Source organism: Synchiropus splendidus, chromosome 15 (assembly GCF_027744825.2).
Source record: "Synchiropus splendidus isolate RoL2022-P1 chromosome 15, RoL_Sspl_1.0, whole genome shotgun sequence".
NCBI lineage: Eukaryota > Metazoa > Chordata > Actinopteri > Syngnathiformes > Callionymidae > Synchiropus > Synchiropus splendidus.
In genome coordinates this window covers 6,588,068-6,605,132 of record NC_071348.1, presented here as the reverse complement: position 1 = coordinate 6,605,132, position 17,065 = coordinate 6,588,068, and the positions used below count along the sequence as shown (strand labels likewise).

Here is a 17,065-nt window from a genome sequence, read left to right as displayed (position 1 = left end):
ACGGACTCATTCATCTCAGACAGCTATGTCGACTAACTGAGCGGCAGCAGCAGCAGGTTTGGATCTCCAGATGGTGGTGTAGTGTGAAATGGCAGATGAATCATCTGCCGTCGTTGGCGTGGGTGAAGAACGGGAATCCATTCATTCAGGAGTCACACTACTCACTCGGCTTAAAAATATAAATATCTTAGAGGTTTTCTGTAGAAAATCTTTTTCGCCATAAATCCACAAATTAGTTAGCGAAAACATTTCAGAAGTGGAGCTTCTGAAATGTGTCCTTCAGACACTCTGGTTTCCTCCCAATGTCCAAAAAAGTACAGGAAGTGAATAAATAAAAATCATGATCCACAGAATAAAGAGAAATAAATGAAAGAAACCAGCCTACTAGGGAAAAAATACATACTGATCGGAAATTTTATTGTAGAAAAAAATCAAATGATAATAAAATAATGATAATAGTAATAATAATAATGAATCTTGGAAACAAACTAAAGACGCAGCTAGTAACTGAGGGAAAGACAGGTGTGTCTTCCGTGGACACTAATGTGTGTGTTGGTCAGTGACGTGGTCATGTGATGCGAGTGTCTGACCTCCCACTGAGTGGAATAATAATGAGTAGAGAAGGGAGGGTGAGTCGTAGTAACGTGGAGGGGGAGGAGGAGGGGGAGTGACGTGAGCGCGGGAGAAACTGATGGTTGCAGTCGGATTATTCTGCTCTCCCCCTCCCTCCTCCCTCGCTCTGTCTCCCTCCACGATGATGCTGCTGCTGCACTGACAGAAAAACAAACATGCTGCTGACACATCGACGGCTCTTCGGGTCCCTCTGAGCCGCCGCGGCGGCAGATCCAGCGGCTGGCAAGCGGAATGTGAGCGGCTACAAACATCTGCCGGGGGACTCCTCTTCCTCCTGCTCTACTCCTGCATCAGGTGAGCGGCATGATGGTCTCTCCCGTGTCGCATCACTTGTGACAGCCACTGCACCACCGTGACAGTTGACCAGCTGGATCACTTGCCGTCACCGTTAGGTAAGACGCCGCAGAGGTGACGGCGGATCAAAGTTGCTGAGCTGGAGGTCGATTCCCGGCGCGCCACTGACAGGTCGCACAAGACTGAAGATTTGTGTTGAAGCTTCAGATCAACGTTCAGACACACCTACACACACACACGGTGTTAGCAGGCCAGCTCATCTGTTCATCTGAAACTCCATGCTTCTGAACAGTAGCCTGATGTGTCTGTCTTTCACATTAAAATCACTTCACTAGAAACAATTCTATTTTCAATTATAGACCTTTATGTGTCGTGTTGTCCACCATTTTTCCATCCTTGGAGGTTTTCTTCGTGTGTCTTTTATTCCTGAATATTTTGCTCTTTTGTAATTTCACCCAACTCACAGCGTGAAGTTACAGGTTGACCTTTCTTAAGTCGATTTGTTTTTTACTTCTTTCCCACACCAAGTCCAGTTTATTTGTTTATTTCCTGTAGCCTCCACAACAGAAATGAAAACTGTTACACACGTGCAAGTCCGGCTGTCGATAATGGGTCGAACATGCACGCACACGCACACACACACACTGGAGTGCCGAGTCATGGTGCACAGAAAAGGTCGTCTAAATATCAATAAATGCAAACTATTGTGAACTTGAGTGCATCATGGTGCTCATGTCCATTTAATTCTATTTGAAATATAATTTCTACACATGATGAAGTCAGAGTTGGTTCTTGGAGGTATTTATGGTAATTGTATTTTTTTGGTAATTTTTAAAATATTAATTAATTAATTTATTTATTTTTGTCAGTACATTTTATTTTTAATTATTAATTTATTATCTTTGTTTTTTATTCTTTGTCCCCCAATTTCAAATTCATTTTTATCTTAAAAAAAAAAAAAAAAACTGTTCAGAAGATTTACATATCCAAACCATTCCCCAAGTCCGTGCTCCTTCCTGTCTACCACCACGAGTCGCGGCAGAGTCGCTCAGATGAAGGACCTGGTTGTACCACTGCACACAAATGTCTCTGACTCCTCTCAAGTGTGACTCTGATGTTGGAGGAGCTGACCAAGTGTGATGTTCCCCCACAGTCTGACAGCTGCCCCCTCCCTGTGTGCACCGCTGTCCCGGGAATGTTCGGCGGACACAGAGACGGAACACGATGAGCGTCCCGGACAAATGGGTCACTCTGACCCCGGCTGAGTTCGCGCTGCTGCAGGAGTACACACAGTGTGAGTAACTGTACGCCATCATCCAGGTGATGTGTTCAGGCACAATCATGTTCACCTCTCTAGTCCGGGTGTGCATGAGGGTAAATAGTTTTGCCTTTAGTCTGATCATGTTTTGGGCATCTAGGACTTGAAGTTCTCTCAAATGATGAGCAGAGCGTGATGCTACACCTACTCTCATGCAGTTTCATGTGTGAAGAAGAGTAGGAATTGGGTGGGCTCAGGTGGTGCTGGACAACCACGTGTATAAACAAATGCTGTTCTAGTGAGTTGATCGGTCTCTGTTGGAAAGTCGTAAACACATCACAACCTTTTGCACCCAACAGGACGCGACACTGGTCCACCATCGCTCATCTCTAACGCCAAGACTTTGCCGCCGGTGAGGAGGTGGTCATCATGATAATCTTTTGTCCCGTGGTGACACTTTAAGAAGCAGCATTGTCGTCTTTTCTGGTGGTTTAATGAGAGGACGAGGGGGCGGATGCCAAAAGTTGCTGAGGGCTTGTAACCATGGCGACCAGATCATGCAGATAGACCTGATGTTGTCGAGCTGTTGAGATTCATTTAAGGGAATTGCCTGTTAGGCCTCCGGGGCGAATGTGGAGGAAGATAAAGTGATGATGTCACAGTCACACCTCATTATGACCCGACTCCTGCTGTACCAGCAAGTACACGGCCAGCGAATTTCCTCCCAACATGACGGTTCATCTGTCCACAATAGAGTTCTGCTTTGAGGTACATCAGTACTCACATGAGTTGGAGTGATGTTTGTTGTGTAATTCTCATTCTTGAGGTACGATACAACAAGTGTGTTTGGTGTACACATAAGATTAGTAGTGACGTTACATAGTATATACCATGGTTCTACACTGAGTTTATCGACATGTTCCACAGTGTACTCAGTAGAAGTATTTGACATTATGTATACTTTAGCATTTTATGTCTGGGTTGAGTCTTGAATCTGAGTATGTGTGGAACATGTTGTGCTCTTCCATGGTGTGTACCAGAGTACACTGGTATATCTGTGAGGTTGGTTTATGCTACCAGTTTAAGCCTTATTTGAAGTAGTATTGCAGATATCATGGCACTTCATTCTGCTTTGTATAACATTTTTGGTGTACCATATTGCAGTAATGTCACAAATTGTCACAAATTTCATTAGTGAGGCAGTACATTTGGTAGAAGTATTTTAGAAATGCAGCACAAATACAGTTGTACTACAGTAAAAGTATTTGAACAACTAATGTGTGCACTATTTACGATTGGTACCAGTGTTTGTTCAGTTGTGTGTACTTGTGTTACTGCGTGTGTGTCTTTGTTAGGTGTACTGCACGTATAGCACCATAGTGCATAATGATCCCGCAGTACTAAATATAGCAGTGTATAAGGTAGTATACTACTGTCTCCCTGTGTATCACTGCAGCAGCTGATGCAAGTGTTGTTACCACTGTGAGGCAGTGGTTCTGTTTCGTCCTGAGATGGAACCAACAAAGCCCAGACGAGGCTTGTAAGGCGAGGAACAGACTTGTTGCTGTCAGCAGTGACCTGACATGTTGCTGTCTGCAGCAGATAGATGGGCCCGGCTGGTGGAGACTCTGCAGCAGGCAGAAATTATCCCAGCTCGCCTGCGCTGCGCTCCTTGCTCTGTAAATGAGCTCCCAGAGCTGCGCGTTCCTTCTCCAGAAGCAAGTTCAACACAGCCTTTCTCTCTTACCCAGAGCCAGCGTCTTTAGCCACTTCAGTTCACAGGGATGATGAGCGGCTGCCGCGCTAGAAGCCAGCTGCTGCTGCTGCCAGATGTGAGATGTGACGTGAAGGCAGGAAGAGTTGCTGGTTTGAAACCCGTCATGTTTCCTCAGACTCCACCAAGAAGCTGAAGGATGTGCTGCAGGAGTTCCACGGTGAAGGAGTCCTGGCCAAGTACAACCCAGAGGAGGTGTGTTCACACGCTGCCCAGCCTGAGCTCAGAAAGTGAATTTAACACGCTGATCATGAACATTAGAACCTCCATCAAAGATCTGAATTGTTCTTCTCTCGCCTCCCCTGACAGAAGCAGGACATCCTCAGTCAGGTCAGTCATCACTCAGCAGCTTTGTGCCTCTAATGACCACCTGCCTCAGTACCACTCGATCACAGTCAAGATGGTCTTCAGAATCTGACAATGCAGCAGTGTTTCAGCTGAAATAAAGCTTCAGTTCCTGTCTGCGTCAGGCCATCGATTTTGCGGGCTTCAAGCTCTTCATGCAGACGTTCCTGGAGAACGAGCTTCCAGACGAGTTCTGCCAGCATCTCTTCATGTCCTTCAGCAACAAGGGAGCAGAACCCATGTCCTCCTCCTCGGGCACCGACAGACCCCGGGTATCTGGTGAGTGTGGAAGTCCTGACTGAGTTCCAGTCCAGGCATCTGCTGCTGCTCTAGACATGTGGTCTGAGCTCGTGGTTAAGTGAGGTCAGGCCCAGGTGCCTCTCTCCACAGGACTCAAGCTGATCAAGTCCACGCCGGCCAGACTGAACCCCAAGCCTCTGGAGTCAGTGCAGTTGAAAGACATTGTGTGCTACCTGTCTCTGCTGGAAGGGGGGCGACCCGAGGACAAGCTGGAGTGTGAGTCCCCCAAAGTCTTGTAGCACTGCATATGCTGCCCATACTCAAGTAAACAAACAAACAACCCCCCCAAAAATGTAAATGAAATGGGAAATATATGTATAGAGAAATTATGTATATTGTAGACATTGAATATTGAAGCGGAAAATATTCATCAAATAAAGTTAAAAAAGTTAATAATTCAAAGTCAAAGTTAAGCTAAATGTATTTTAATTGAACATGAATAAATGAATGCAGAAATGTCTATTGTGAAATAAAAAAATCAAATTATGAATGTTTTATTTAAATTTGTAAATTTAATATTTTTTAATGTATTTTATTTATTTAATTAATTTTACTTGTGAGAAAAAAATGTTTAAAAAAATCGAACGGACAAACGTTTCATCTTCATGCTTTAGTGTCTCTCATCACTTAGTTATTGTTTCCTTCTCTAGTGTCAGTGTTAATGACCTGGTCGAATCGAATCATCTGAATTATGGATGATCAGAGGTTCCCTGCGCCCCCTGCTGGCAGAACGTTTTTAGGGGGATGAAGGGATGGAGAGAATGGACAAATGTTTTATTGGATGAAGGAGACACGACAGGATGGAGATGAGGAAGAGGCTTATGAAGATGGGAGGGAAAATGAGGCAGGGTTGGATGGATGTTCGATACAGTCAGATAATGACTGGATGGACGGTCGGATGGATGGATGGATGGATGAATTCTTGGATAGTGAATGCATAGTGTGAATGAGTGCATATGAATTGGGCCAGTAAAAGGATGAATGTGAATGTGAGGCATCACTAGCTGGATCCTGAAGGTCCGGGTGCTCTGGTTCCGAGGTCCGGTCTAGTTTTGGCTCGGCAGGAAGTCGCTCATAAAAGCGCCTTCCTGCTTGTGATGAGAGTTTTTCCTCTCCTGGACTGGCTCTTCGGGTCCAGAACCACAACCAGCTCTTTATGCTGGTGGTGATCCTTTAGGAAACCAGCAATCAGCTCCTTGTTCCTGGTCACATGACATCAGCCGTGATGATGCGGCGCGTGCTATCTTTAGCTGCCCAAACAATCCTGTTGTTATCGTCACCACCGAAGAGGAGGTGCTGTTTCCGTGGCGACGCCGCCATCACTTGTAGTGAGCAGGACCTACAGAGTTTTAGCCAGGAGTTAGTGTTTATTTATTTTCTTGGCATTATTTAAAGTCATTCTCATTTCATTTTACACTCATTATTTTATCATTTATTTCATTTGAATTTCAGACCCTTAAAATTTTTTTTTTTCAAAATAACGAATTAGGTAGGTATAGTATTGTTTGTCTCTTTAATAATTTGTATTCTATTTATTTTACTTTATTATTCTAATTGAAATAATTAAATTGTTAACAGTTTTTTTTGGCTATTTTACTCAAAATTATTTTCACTCGTTTTAAATCTGCATAATTTACATTCATGAAGTCTCTATTCAAAGCAATGGAATATTTTTAATTTAATGTTAATTTCTCTTCTAAAATATTCTGTGACTTTGTGGTCAATAATTCTTATAAGGCAAATTATTCACTATTTAACATTCATTCATTTGGTTGTGTTTTGCTTACTGATTATGTGTTATCAATTGTATGATTTATGTCTGCACAGTTATGTTTCGACTCTACGACACGGATGGAAATGGATCACTGGACAGTTCGGTAATTCTCAAAAACCTGATTTGACTATGATTCATGAGGGCTTGATCAAGCCTTATGAAAATGTTTCATTTGATTCTTTTGCTAATTCTTATTATACTCAATTAGTTTTTTGGTTGTACTTTTACATTCTTTTTTGTTTTGTTTTTGTATATTTGAATATATTTTCTCTCTTTTTATTATGGCTAAATATAATGAATTCAATATTAACTGTAATTTTAAATTCCCATAATTTTCTGTCATAATTGTTATTTAATTGTTATTTGTCTACTGGTCTTTTTACCCAGTAAATTTTGATTTCTCACTTATTTTGTATTTCTAGTTTTTATTTTTATTCACATTACATTAGACAATACATTAGAACTGTACTATAATTGAATACTAATCTTCACCTTATATTCTTTGATAATGCTCAAGTGTGTTTTTTCTTCATTTATATATTATTTTAACACATATATTCACATTTCATCTCACCTATCCTGTATTGCGGTGACTGCCGTGATGCTCATGGTGAGGAGACCACCAGAGAGAGAGTGGATCACCATTCGCCTCACAGTGGCTCACCAGCTCAACCAATGTTAGAATGAAAGCCGTTCATCAGTAGAACGTTTGTGTGGCTGCAGGAGCTGGAACACATCATCTCTCAAATGATGCACGTGGCAGAGTACCTGGAGTGGGATGTCACCGAGCTCAAGCCGGTAAGATGAAGGAGAGCTGCTGGAAAACTAGCGGCTTTGTAACATCAAAGCCTGACTGAGAGTTTAAACTCCAGATGGACTCATAACTCAGCATTCATAAGGTGAATCCTCTCAATGGAAAACGTCGTTCTGCATTGTTGTTTTCCTCACGAAAAGAGTTCAAACTTTCACTAGTTTGTTCCTCAACAGATCCTCCAGGAGATGATGCGAGAGATCGACTATGATCACGATGGAACCGTGTCGCTGGAAGAGTGGATCCAGGGGGGTATGACCACCATCCCACTGCTGGTCCTGCTGGGCCTGGAGACGGTCAGTCGGCTCTCGTTGTCCTCCTTTCTCAACTTGTTGTTGATGTTTCAAATAATCAGATATGTTTCAATTTTAAAATGGTGGTAAGTTGTGAGAAATTATTGTAATATAATGCAAAACAAAAGAATCTCTGTGGCTTAAAGAGGCAAAGCAAATGTGTAAATAAGTCATGCCATGAGAGCCACTCTGGAAAGAATGAAGATATGAACACTACATCAAGTCAAAGTACAACTGAGGCCGGAACATATGTCAGAACAAAGCAGTGGCGCCAGTTATTGGATCAAAGACCGTAATTACATGAATAGAGAGATATAAAGTTGCAAAACATGACAACAAAGACGACTCTCTTTTGAGGTTCGCTGGCTGCAGTGCTCGAGTCTGCCCTCTAGATGGCAGCCTTTCTCCTTCTGAGGATGGTCAGGATTGTTTTTTTTTTTATGAATGACTTTTGTAGTCAAGTGATAGTAAAATGTGGTGAAATCTGGAAGCTGCTATGGAAGTGAAAAGTGCCACGGTGAATACTGCTTTTTAAGATACATGAATCAGGTTGAGCGTCTACAGCTCGACCATTCCTCTCGTGTTTGAGACGTTTTGGTTGATCAGCACGAGCTCTGTTTCAGAATGTGAAAGACGACGGACAGCACGTGTGGAGACTGAAGCACTTCAACAAGCCTGCGTACTGCAACTTGTGCCTCAACATGCTGATCGGCCTCGGCAAGCAGGGGCTGTGCTGCTCCTGTGAGTGTGTACCCTCACACACACACACACACACATTTCTATCCTTGTGGGGACCTCTCGTGGCCGTCACCTTTTCCGCAGCCTCTCCCCGTAGACCGAGTCAAAACACATGGCTGACCTGAACCAGACTCTGAACCAAACTGGAACCCAATTATAATGACCCAGTTATTTTGAAGTTTTATCTTCAAAGTGAGGGACAGCCAAATGACCCCACAAAGTCATATGGTCCTCACAAGATTAGTGTTTTGTCAAGAATTGGTCCTCACAAAGTAGGATGAACAAGCCCACACACACACACACACACACAGTGAAGGATGACTTCCTCAGCACTGCCATGTTGTCGTCTCAGTCTGCAAGTACACGGTGCACGAGCGTTGCGTGTCCCGCGCTCCCCTGTCCTGCATCAAGACCTACGTCAAGTCCAAGAAGAACACGGAGGTGAGCCCATCCCTCGTGGACGGGAGGCTCTGACGTCTGCAGGCCCTCTCACGTCTGAGCTTCTCTGCAGGTCATGCACCACTTCTGGGTGGAGGGCAACTGCCCCACCAAGTGTGACAAGTGCCACAAGACCATTAAGTGCTACCAGGGTCTGACCGGGCTCCACTGCGTCTGGTGTCAGATCACGGTAAGACCCCCGCCGGAGCACAGGCTCGCACCCCCGCTTCCTCGCCTGCCTCTCCAGCCAATTAACACTCTTGTTTACCGACGTTCCGGGAAGTCTGGTGTCGATGTTGCTCTCTGCTCTCCAGCTCCATAACAAGTGTGCCTCCCACGTGAAGCCTGAGTGTGACTGCGGACCCCTGAAGGATCACATCCTGCCGCCCAACTCCATCTGCCCCGTGGTCCTGGTGAGACCAGACCGTCAACCTGGAGTGACTCACGTTGAGACCCTGACTCATCAGATCAATAAAACCTCAGACTTGTTCATCAAACTACCGCGCAGACATTGTACTGCCATTCAGTCTTAGACTAAGAGTACTACTAATCCTACTTCATCCTCAACAGCACATCCTCATTTTCCCCCTCCTCTGCCTTACATCATGGCAACTGCTATGTTTTTTACCCTCCTTCTTCGAGTACTGTTGAAACTCTAGCACTGGTGTAATCTCCTTCTCATGATAACTAGAGCTGTGATGTTTGCAGGAGCGACAGTCAACGCTGAGGAAAGACTCCAAGTCCAGTCAGTCCAGTCGAGCCAAGATGCAGAGAGCCAACTCAGTCACGGTGGACGGACAAGGTCTGCAGGTGGGTAGTACTTCCCTGACTCCTGGTTTCCTACCACCTGCTCCTACTACAACTGACGTGCCATGTACTGCCTCAACTTCAGTCAGTGTCTACTACTACTAATGCTTCTGCTACGACCGATACTATTGTTATTAGTACAACCACTGCTACTACTACTACAACTACTAATAATATGATTGTGACTACATCTGTTACCTCTAGCATTTGGGCTACTGTTGCCTGTAACAATTCAGCTTCATCTCTAAGATAAGATAAGAACATCCTGTACCCGTGCCACCATGGGGAAATTTGGATTGCAGTACAGTAAACCGTAGATATTAAGACATAAAGCAGCCATTTTCACTGTCACCACTACTTGAACTGTTATTTCTAGAATATTTTAACTGTAATTACTGCTAGCATCCGTATTGCTTCTCTGGTGCTGCCACTGCTCCTCCAATATTTAATGCTGCTTCTCCTACTGTGACTACTACTACTGCTACTTATCCTTATGTAGTTTCTTCAGATTTTATAATGTTGTACTATTTGCAATGGCATGATACTTCACACCATCTTAAAGAAAGATGGCTACTTGCAGCACGACTGCTATGTTTTCCATTTCCAGTACCACTGATACTACTCTCTTTAGTACTTGACGGTTATGACAGCTCTTCTACTACTTCTGTAACTCCAACAGAATTTCTCACTCACTTACACAAGCAGCTCTATACTGTTAATACTATAAATACAACTTATCAGTGCTACAGCTCCACTTTACCACTACATTTTTTACATCACCCTTTGGTCCTAAACCATCAGCCTGTATTATTGTTGCAGCTGTTGCCTGAACTAGTCGTACTTGACGCTCAGCTCCTTGTGTCTGGCCCTGCAGTAAACAGTCGTCCTTCTTTGGCTTTATTGATCACAGCACTTTGTAATTACACGTTTGGAGTAAAACTGCTGAGCAAACAAAATGAGCGTCGAACATGAATCTGTTTTCGGGAGTTTCGCCTGCTCTGCCGACGGCCGCTGCTCCGCCATGTCGTCCGTCAGCTGGAGCCTCTGTCCGCAGCCTCGTGTCTCGTGAGGGGGAAACCGTGATGGATCGTAGCTGCTCCACATCCATCTCTGCCGCTCGCCGGCGTAATATTCAAGATTATTATTTATAATTACAGGAAGTCATGGATCACTCGGGCTGGACGAGGAGCTGGTTAATTCACCTGGGGCCCGCTGGGAGGGGGGGTCCTGCGCTTCATCTGTGTCAGGAGGACGGTGTAGACGCCGGCGCATGTACGGCGGCTCATCTGGGAACGTCACCAGCCAATCAACCAGTTAGGGCAGCAAGCCATTCTTCAGTAATTAGATGAGAGTATTGATCCATGACATGGGGCTTTTTCCTTCTGCTCCTGCTGGAGATCAGACGGCAGAGAAGTGGAGCTGAGCCTGGCTGATCAGTTGTGCAGCAGGTGTCTCACTTCACACAGCAGTCGCATGTCAGTCAAGAGCCAGTCACTACACTACCGACCCCGAGAAGGTGCCGCGCTAAACAGAACCGTCTCAGCGTCATGGTCCGAAACTCAATCAGCAAGCGCTAGATGATGTTGGGGCACTAGACGGGCATCAGGGGTCAGGATGTGGCCTGTGGGCCACGTGTGGCCTGTTCCCATCTTCAGTCTGGTCTGTGTATAATGAGAAATACATTTGTAAATTAATGTTGTCTTTTGAACCTACTCCTGCTAGTACTGCATCACATATCCCCCACATTTAGTATTGTGTAGCCGACGAATAGCTTTTGTAATAGGAAATGTAATTAAGTTTATTTATACTATGCTTCATATTTTATTTTATTTTTTATATTTGTTCTTCAAATACTATTTAAAATACACTTTATTTTACCATAAACATAGCATCATTCAAGATTAAACAACTCCTTTTTCTCAAATATTATCTGAAGCCTTTTTCATGTAAAATTGTAGAAAATTTTCATCTCCATTTTTTTCATCATTGTACATCACTTTCTTTGTATGTTTTTAAATGGATTACCATGGTATTTATGACTTTTTATTCATTCGTCATCCCCAGATTTTCTCACTGGTTTTTGTTTTCTCGAGTGGCTGTCAGGTAGATGATGACTCACCTGTGGCCTCTGTTTCAGATCACAACTATGGCGGGGACTCATCCTCTGCTGGTGTTTGTCAACCCGAAGAGCGGCGGGAAGCAGGGCGAGCGGTGAGCGCACACGCTGATCTCAGGTCGGCCGTGTCAGCACGACCTCGGCTGAAGATAATTGGGTTATTACTGAGACATCGTCTTCTTATTACTGCCACCCTCAATCCCTGGAATTATGAGATCAAAATACGACTTTGGCCAGTTGATGTAGTGAAATTGGAATTAAAATGAATTAGTCTTTCTAATGGTTTCTGCTGGAGGGGAGTGAGGGCCTGCGCCTCACTTTTCTTCCAGCCAGACGCTTCTGTCAGGCTCAGGCTTCATTCCTGCCACAACTGACTTGTTCCCTCACACAGTGCAAACCAAAACAAGCGCAACATCAACGTGTAAAAATAACAGCAGGTGGCGCCATAGACAACGATTGGAGCAAATATCTCCTAAGCACAGCGAGGTACACCATTTACTGTAATGTCCTACGATCCTGAGAACGTTTGAAAGCATCATCGCTCACAAGACGAGATACACAATGATGAATATGAGGAACTTCGTAGCTCGGCTGCGAGGAATAGTTCATGAAAATGCACTTTTTTAAGCACTGATATTCTGGCATTATGGGGAAATAACTCACTCGAAACCCAAATGGGTTTCAAAAGCCAGACCCCGCACACAAACACTAGAATACTTTCGGAGAAAAGGTGCCACTGATCTACAGCGAAACCTAAAAATCATGCTTCTCTCACTGTCTTCCAGGATATACAGAAAGTTCCAGTACCTTCTGAACCCGAGACAGGTCTACAATCTGGCGAAGAACGGACCCATGCCCGGGTATGGAGCTCAGGAACTGAAGTGGCCTGCATTTGTCACTGGCGGCTAAAGGTTTGGTTCAGATCACAGCAGCATGGGAGTCAGATTTGGAAAGTTGCAGGGATGAGGATCAGCACCCGCGAGTCACAAAAGTTGTAGGCTTTATATGGTCTCAACCCCAGCATCAGCATCGCCATGACTGCTACAACATGAAACGATGAGATGATATGGAGCCAATAGTGCTGAGTGGGCAGCCCACTTTGTTTCCCCAAGACTCGTGACCAGGACCGTGCTAATATCTGTCAGGCAGGTTCCATCACGAACAAGTAAATAAACCTTGAAAGGTAGTGTTGTGTAGAGACGTAATCACTGGCATCACATGCAGCACAGACCTAGGTTTTCATCCTTCGCGTTGCTCAAACACAGAGACGGCGGTGCGGACCGGCCCCGGGGCCATCTGCATAAACGTGCGTGGAGAGATGGCGAGACGGACGGGGTGAAGCGGTCGCCATACCACGTGTGATGGCGCATACAGGGCGATTAGCCAAGTGGCTGGATTTACATTCATGCAGCGGCCTGAGTTGGCTGTTTGTGTTCGCACGCTGAGGAAGGTGGCGCCGCCGTGCTGCTGCCCTGTTTGGCTCTGATTAGATCTGAGACTCTTGAGAGGGATGAAGGCGGTCCACGCACACACACAGACACTTGACCGCCCCAAAATGTTGGAGAGGGACTTGCTGTTGCCTGAGGGAAGGATGTGCGGAGCTGGCGTGGTGCGAGAAAGTTGGATGGAGAGTTGTAAAGATGGGAAACAGCCGATGGATTAATGAGAAGAAGAAGAGATGGTAGTGTTGAACAGATGGTCTGCAATGGGTGGATGAGATTGGGTTGAAAATAAATGGATATATGGTTGGTGAATGGATGAATTGACAGTAAGATGAGCAAGTCATGTGCATTGATAGTTCCAGATGGATGGGTGGGAGGGATTATTGGATTTATTGAGCAAAAGATAGATTTAATTTTGCTGGATGGATGAGTGGTGAAATTAATGAATGAATGAAGAAATGGTTCAGGATGATGCAGAGATGGAGGGAATGAAAAATGGATGGACTGAAGTAGTGGTTGATTGAATGAATGAAGTGGATGGATGACTGTATGGGTTGAAGCATGATGAGGCAGGTGAATGGATGAGTTTTGGTGGATTTTGGTGGAGCATTTCCAACTGTTCTTTTGTGCCTGCAGTGGTCAGCAGCCGACACATGAAGTGGTGAGACACCACATGCTGTTTATTTCCTGCGGCTTCCTGGACCTGAACTGCATTCATATTTGCTCAGGTGGCCGTTCTGCAGCCACGAGGACGAAGCACGCGCGCTGCTGTCAATTAGCAGTCTGGCTAATGCAACCCCGGCTAATGAAGTGTTTGTTTCTTGGAATTTAAATATTCCCAAAGTTTCCTTCATGTCGCGGCCGTCTGTTCTGCGTCTAATGCAGTTTGTGCTCCCAGTCGGCGAGTAATTGAGCGAATCATTTAGCCGCCATGCGGGAGTCGCAGGCCCCGTCATTTAGTTACAGCTATGTTATTGTGAAGGAACGGAAGAGGTCGGGCTGAACACGGCCCGCCGTGATCCGATTAGCGCCGGACCAGGCCAACACTGAACTGGATGAGTGATCGTCTCTCAGATCTTCTGTAGGATTGGAGTGTGGTGTGAGAAGGGCGAACAATGTTTTTATAAGTTGTTGATGAACTGTTGCAGGTTGAACTTCTTCCGGGACGTTCCAGACTTCAGAGTCTTGGCATGCGGAGGGGACGGCACAGTGGGCTGGATCCTGGACTTCATCGGTAAAGCTGTCTCGCCTTTTGTTTCTCTTCATGTTTAGTCCGACAGTGCTTCATAATTCCACACTGGAGCACTAGCCTATGCTAGGCTAATGCGCTATGCTACCTTACAGTGTTTTAGTTTGGCACCACAGTACACAGCTCTTCCCTTTTCCCCATCAAAACTCCATCTTCATTTGCCGCAGAATTCTGTTCTTGGCGAATGTTGGCCATCACTTGGGTTGTCCATAAAGACTCTCATTACATCCAGCGCTCTCTGAACTCGGGGCTGCCGAAATAGGATGATTACAGCAGTTGGAAAAACAACATATTAGTCATCATTTGATGATAGGAAACCGAAAAAACAGCTCACCTGCTCGTCTCCATTCAGGCCTCCGAGGCGTTGCTCGGCCTCTCGAAAAATTGCCTCAATTTTTTATCAATCAAAACAAAGACGGCGGTATTAACGGGCAATTACTGTTTCTCTGGAAATAGAATTGAGCCACTGAAAATGGGTTTCATGCTGTCTGTGAGTGTGCTCCACTTCAGCTGTGTTGTCCTTCTGCTTTCAGACAAGGCCAACCTGGACCGGAACCCGCCGGTGTGTATCCTCCCGCTGGGCACCGGGAATGACCTGGCCAGGTGTCTGCGCTGGGGAGGAGGTACTGCAGCGCACTCACCGTGACACCAGCCACTCCTGACACACTTTACCTCACTCAGTCTTTGCCATTGTTTCCTTTGATGTTCATCTGAATTTTGACTTGTTTTCCTTGTAGTTGGCACAAAAAAGTTGATTTTGTTTTAATGTCTGTCAACCCAGTAGACTTTTGGTTTCCAGCATTTTTTTGTCGAAATGTATTTTATTTTATTTTATTGTCATTTCAAAGTAGTTATTTTTCTGTTGATTTTTCTGTAGCAACTGAAAGGTTTTTTTTGTGTTTATAACGGCCACATTTCTCTCTATATTTCTTTGAAACTTCCAAAGCCTTTTTTTCCCCATTTACTTTAAAGTTCCACTTCATTCATTTGTCAGTTGAGGTTGTTTTTTATTGTCTGTTTTTCCTTATGGCCATACTGTTTGTTTCTTCTTCCATTTCCTCTCTAACCTTATGATGCATATCTCTCTGAATATACTTCCTTTGTTTCATTATTTGCCTCTCATTTCTTCCTCAGCTTATGAAGCATTTATTTTTCTTCTATTTCATCGAAGTTCCACTTGTATTATTACTTGTATTTTCTTTCTTTGGCATTTTCTTGCTTGTACTCATATGAATCGGTCTCTTCCAGGGTACGAGGGCGAGAGCCTGCTGAAGATCCTGCGGGACATTGAGAACAGTGCAGAGGTCATGCTGGACCGCTGGAAGATCGACGTCACGGCCACCGACAAAGAGGAGCGGGGCGACCCGGTGCCCTACAGCATCATCAACAACTACTTCTCCATCGGAGTGGTGAGTGCCAACTGCTTGGTCCTGAGAGGAACATGAGAGGTTAAGCACCGTCCCCTCGTACGATAATACTTGACCAGCTCAAGAGCCGCGTCCTCGGGCGACGGGTCCGCTCTCATGGCGGCGCACTGCTGTCACTAATTGTAATAGCCTGTCCCCACGGTAACGACATGATCACTCCATTTATTTGTTTTGATCACATTCTAGTTAGGCCTTTATTGAGAGGCACTCAGGCAATCGATAAACAAGCCTTGTTGTGTCGCCACGCCGCCGCCGCGCGCCTCCGCCCGTAATGACTCTGATTTCACGTCGCCCATGTCGGCCATTACTGATAAATGTCAGCGGAAAATATGGTAATTGACATTTACAGGTGGCGTTGTCATGCGGTGGCAGCAGCGTAAGTGATGCATGTCCTCACAAATGTTAGTTGAATAAGGGCTCCAGCCGGGGCCCCTAATGACCGCGTTAGAGGATATTAGCCGCTGCGTCTGCTCCTGCTGGAGAGCAGATTCATGAGAGTGGAGATGCTTATGTTGAAGAAGTTTGCTGTGTCCTGCTGCTCTGGAGTCACCGGGGACACCGGTCCTTGCGTGTCACCGGGCCCACGTGGGGATCAGCCACTTTCACATGGTCCAAGGCTCAGCTGTTCACCATGCTAGGTCCAGAGTGACATCACTTCCTGGTTCAAAATAGGGTTGAGTGTTGACTCAGTGGTGCAGAGATAAACCTGGTCAGTAGTGAGACTGACTCAGTCACAGGTCTCTCTTCAGTATGTATTACTGAACTACTTCCTCTGTTTAAGTCCGCTGATTTTATTGTTTTTAATTTTTGCATATTGTTTTCATAATTTTCTCTTGTTTTCTCTTACTTTCTCCTCTTTTTTCTTATGATAATTTTCTCTTGTTCCTGCATTTGTTTCTGTTTAATTTCCATTTTCCAAAATATGTGTCTTATTTTCTGTTCAGATTTTTATGATCTGATTTCAGGCTCTTTCTCTATCATTTTCCTATAAGAGCTAATTCAAGGGTCTTTTATGTGCCAGCCAGTTTATATGATTAAATGGGGGCATTACCTTTTTTTTAAATCAGTACACTATTCTGAGTAAATTCCTCAGAGATACAGGTGTAACAGCTGAGCTTTGATTCTGATCTACCGATGAGCGAACTTTACTGACGGCAGTACAAAAGACTCGGCTTTGACCCGAGTCCTCCACCTCCACAGTGTCCTGGATTAAGACTCAGTGGCGGCGTGATGACAAATGAAGTCGTAGCAGCAGGATTAGAGCGACTTTCTGCTCTCCACGGGTTCAAGTGTGACATTTCTCACACTTTGGCGTCAAAAAAAATCAGATCAGGGCGACAAGTCGAGCTAATAATCAGCTGGAAGA

At 44.9% G+C, this 17,065-nt stretch overlaps 1 protein-coding gene across 4 annotated transcripts in view; it reads left to right on the top strand.

Moving 5' to 3' along the window:
- Positions 1-638: 638 nt before the first annotated feature.
- Positions 639-17,065, top strand: part of dgkb (diacylglycerol kinase, beta) — a 30,961-nt gene continuing 14,534 nt past the window's right edge. The window contains exons 1-19 of one of the 4 annotated variants that reach the window (XM_053843602.1): positions 644-927; positions 2,081-2,221; positions 4,078-4,154; positions 4,269-4,289; positions 4,430-4,583; positions 4,695-4,820; positions 6,432-6,481; positions 7,102-7,176; positions 7,366-7,485; positions 8,106-8,223; positions 8,573-8,661; positions 8,732-8,848; positions 8,973-9,071; positions 9,367-9,468; positions 11,603-11,676; positions 12,367-12,441; positions 14,172-14,257; positions 14,806-14,895; positions 15,521-15,681. In XM_053843602.1, the coding sequence (XP_053699577.1) occupies positions 2,152-2,221; positions 4,078-4,154; positions 4,269-4,289; positions 4,430-4,583; positions 4,695-4,820; positions 6,432-6,481; positions 7,102-7,176; positions 7,366-7,485; positions 8,106-8,223; positions 8,573-8,661; positions 8,732-8,848; positions 8,973-9,071; positions 9,367-9,468; positions 11,603-11,676; positions 12,367-12,441; positions 14,172-14,257; positions 14,806-14,895; positions 15,521-15,681 (1,704 nt within the window). In that variant the 5' untranslated portion in view covers positions 644-927; positions 2,081-2,151. Of the gene's footprint in view, positions 928-2,080; positions 2,222-4,077; positions 4,190-4,268; positions 4,290-4,429; positions 4,584-4,694; positions 4,821-6,431; positions 6,482-7,101; positions 7,177-7,365; positions 7,486-7,563; positions 8,000-8,105; positions 8,224-8,572; positions 8,662-8,731; positions 8,849-8,972; positions 9,072-9,366; positions 9,469-11,602; positions 11,677-12,366; positions 12,442-14,171; positions 14,258-14,805; positions 14,896-15,520; positions 15,682-17,065 lie in introns of those variants that run through there. The other 3 variants (XM_053843604.1, XM_053843605.1, XM_053843606.1) reach the window with 3 other exon arrangements.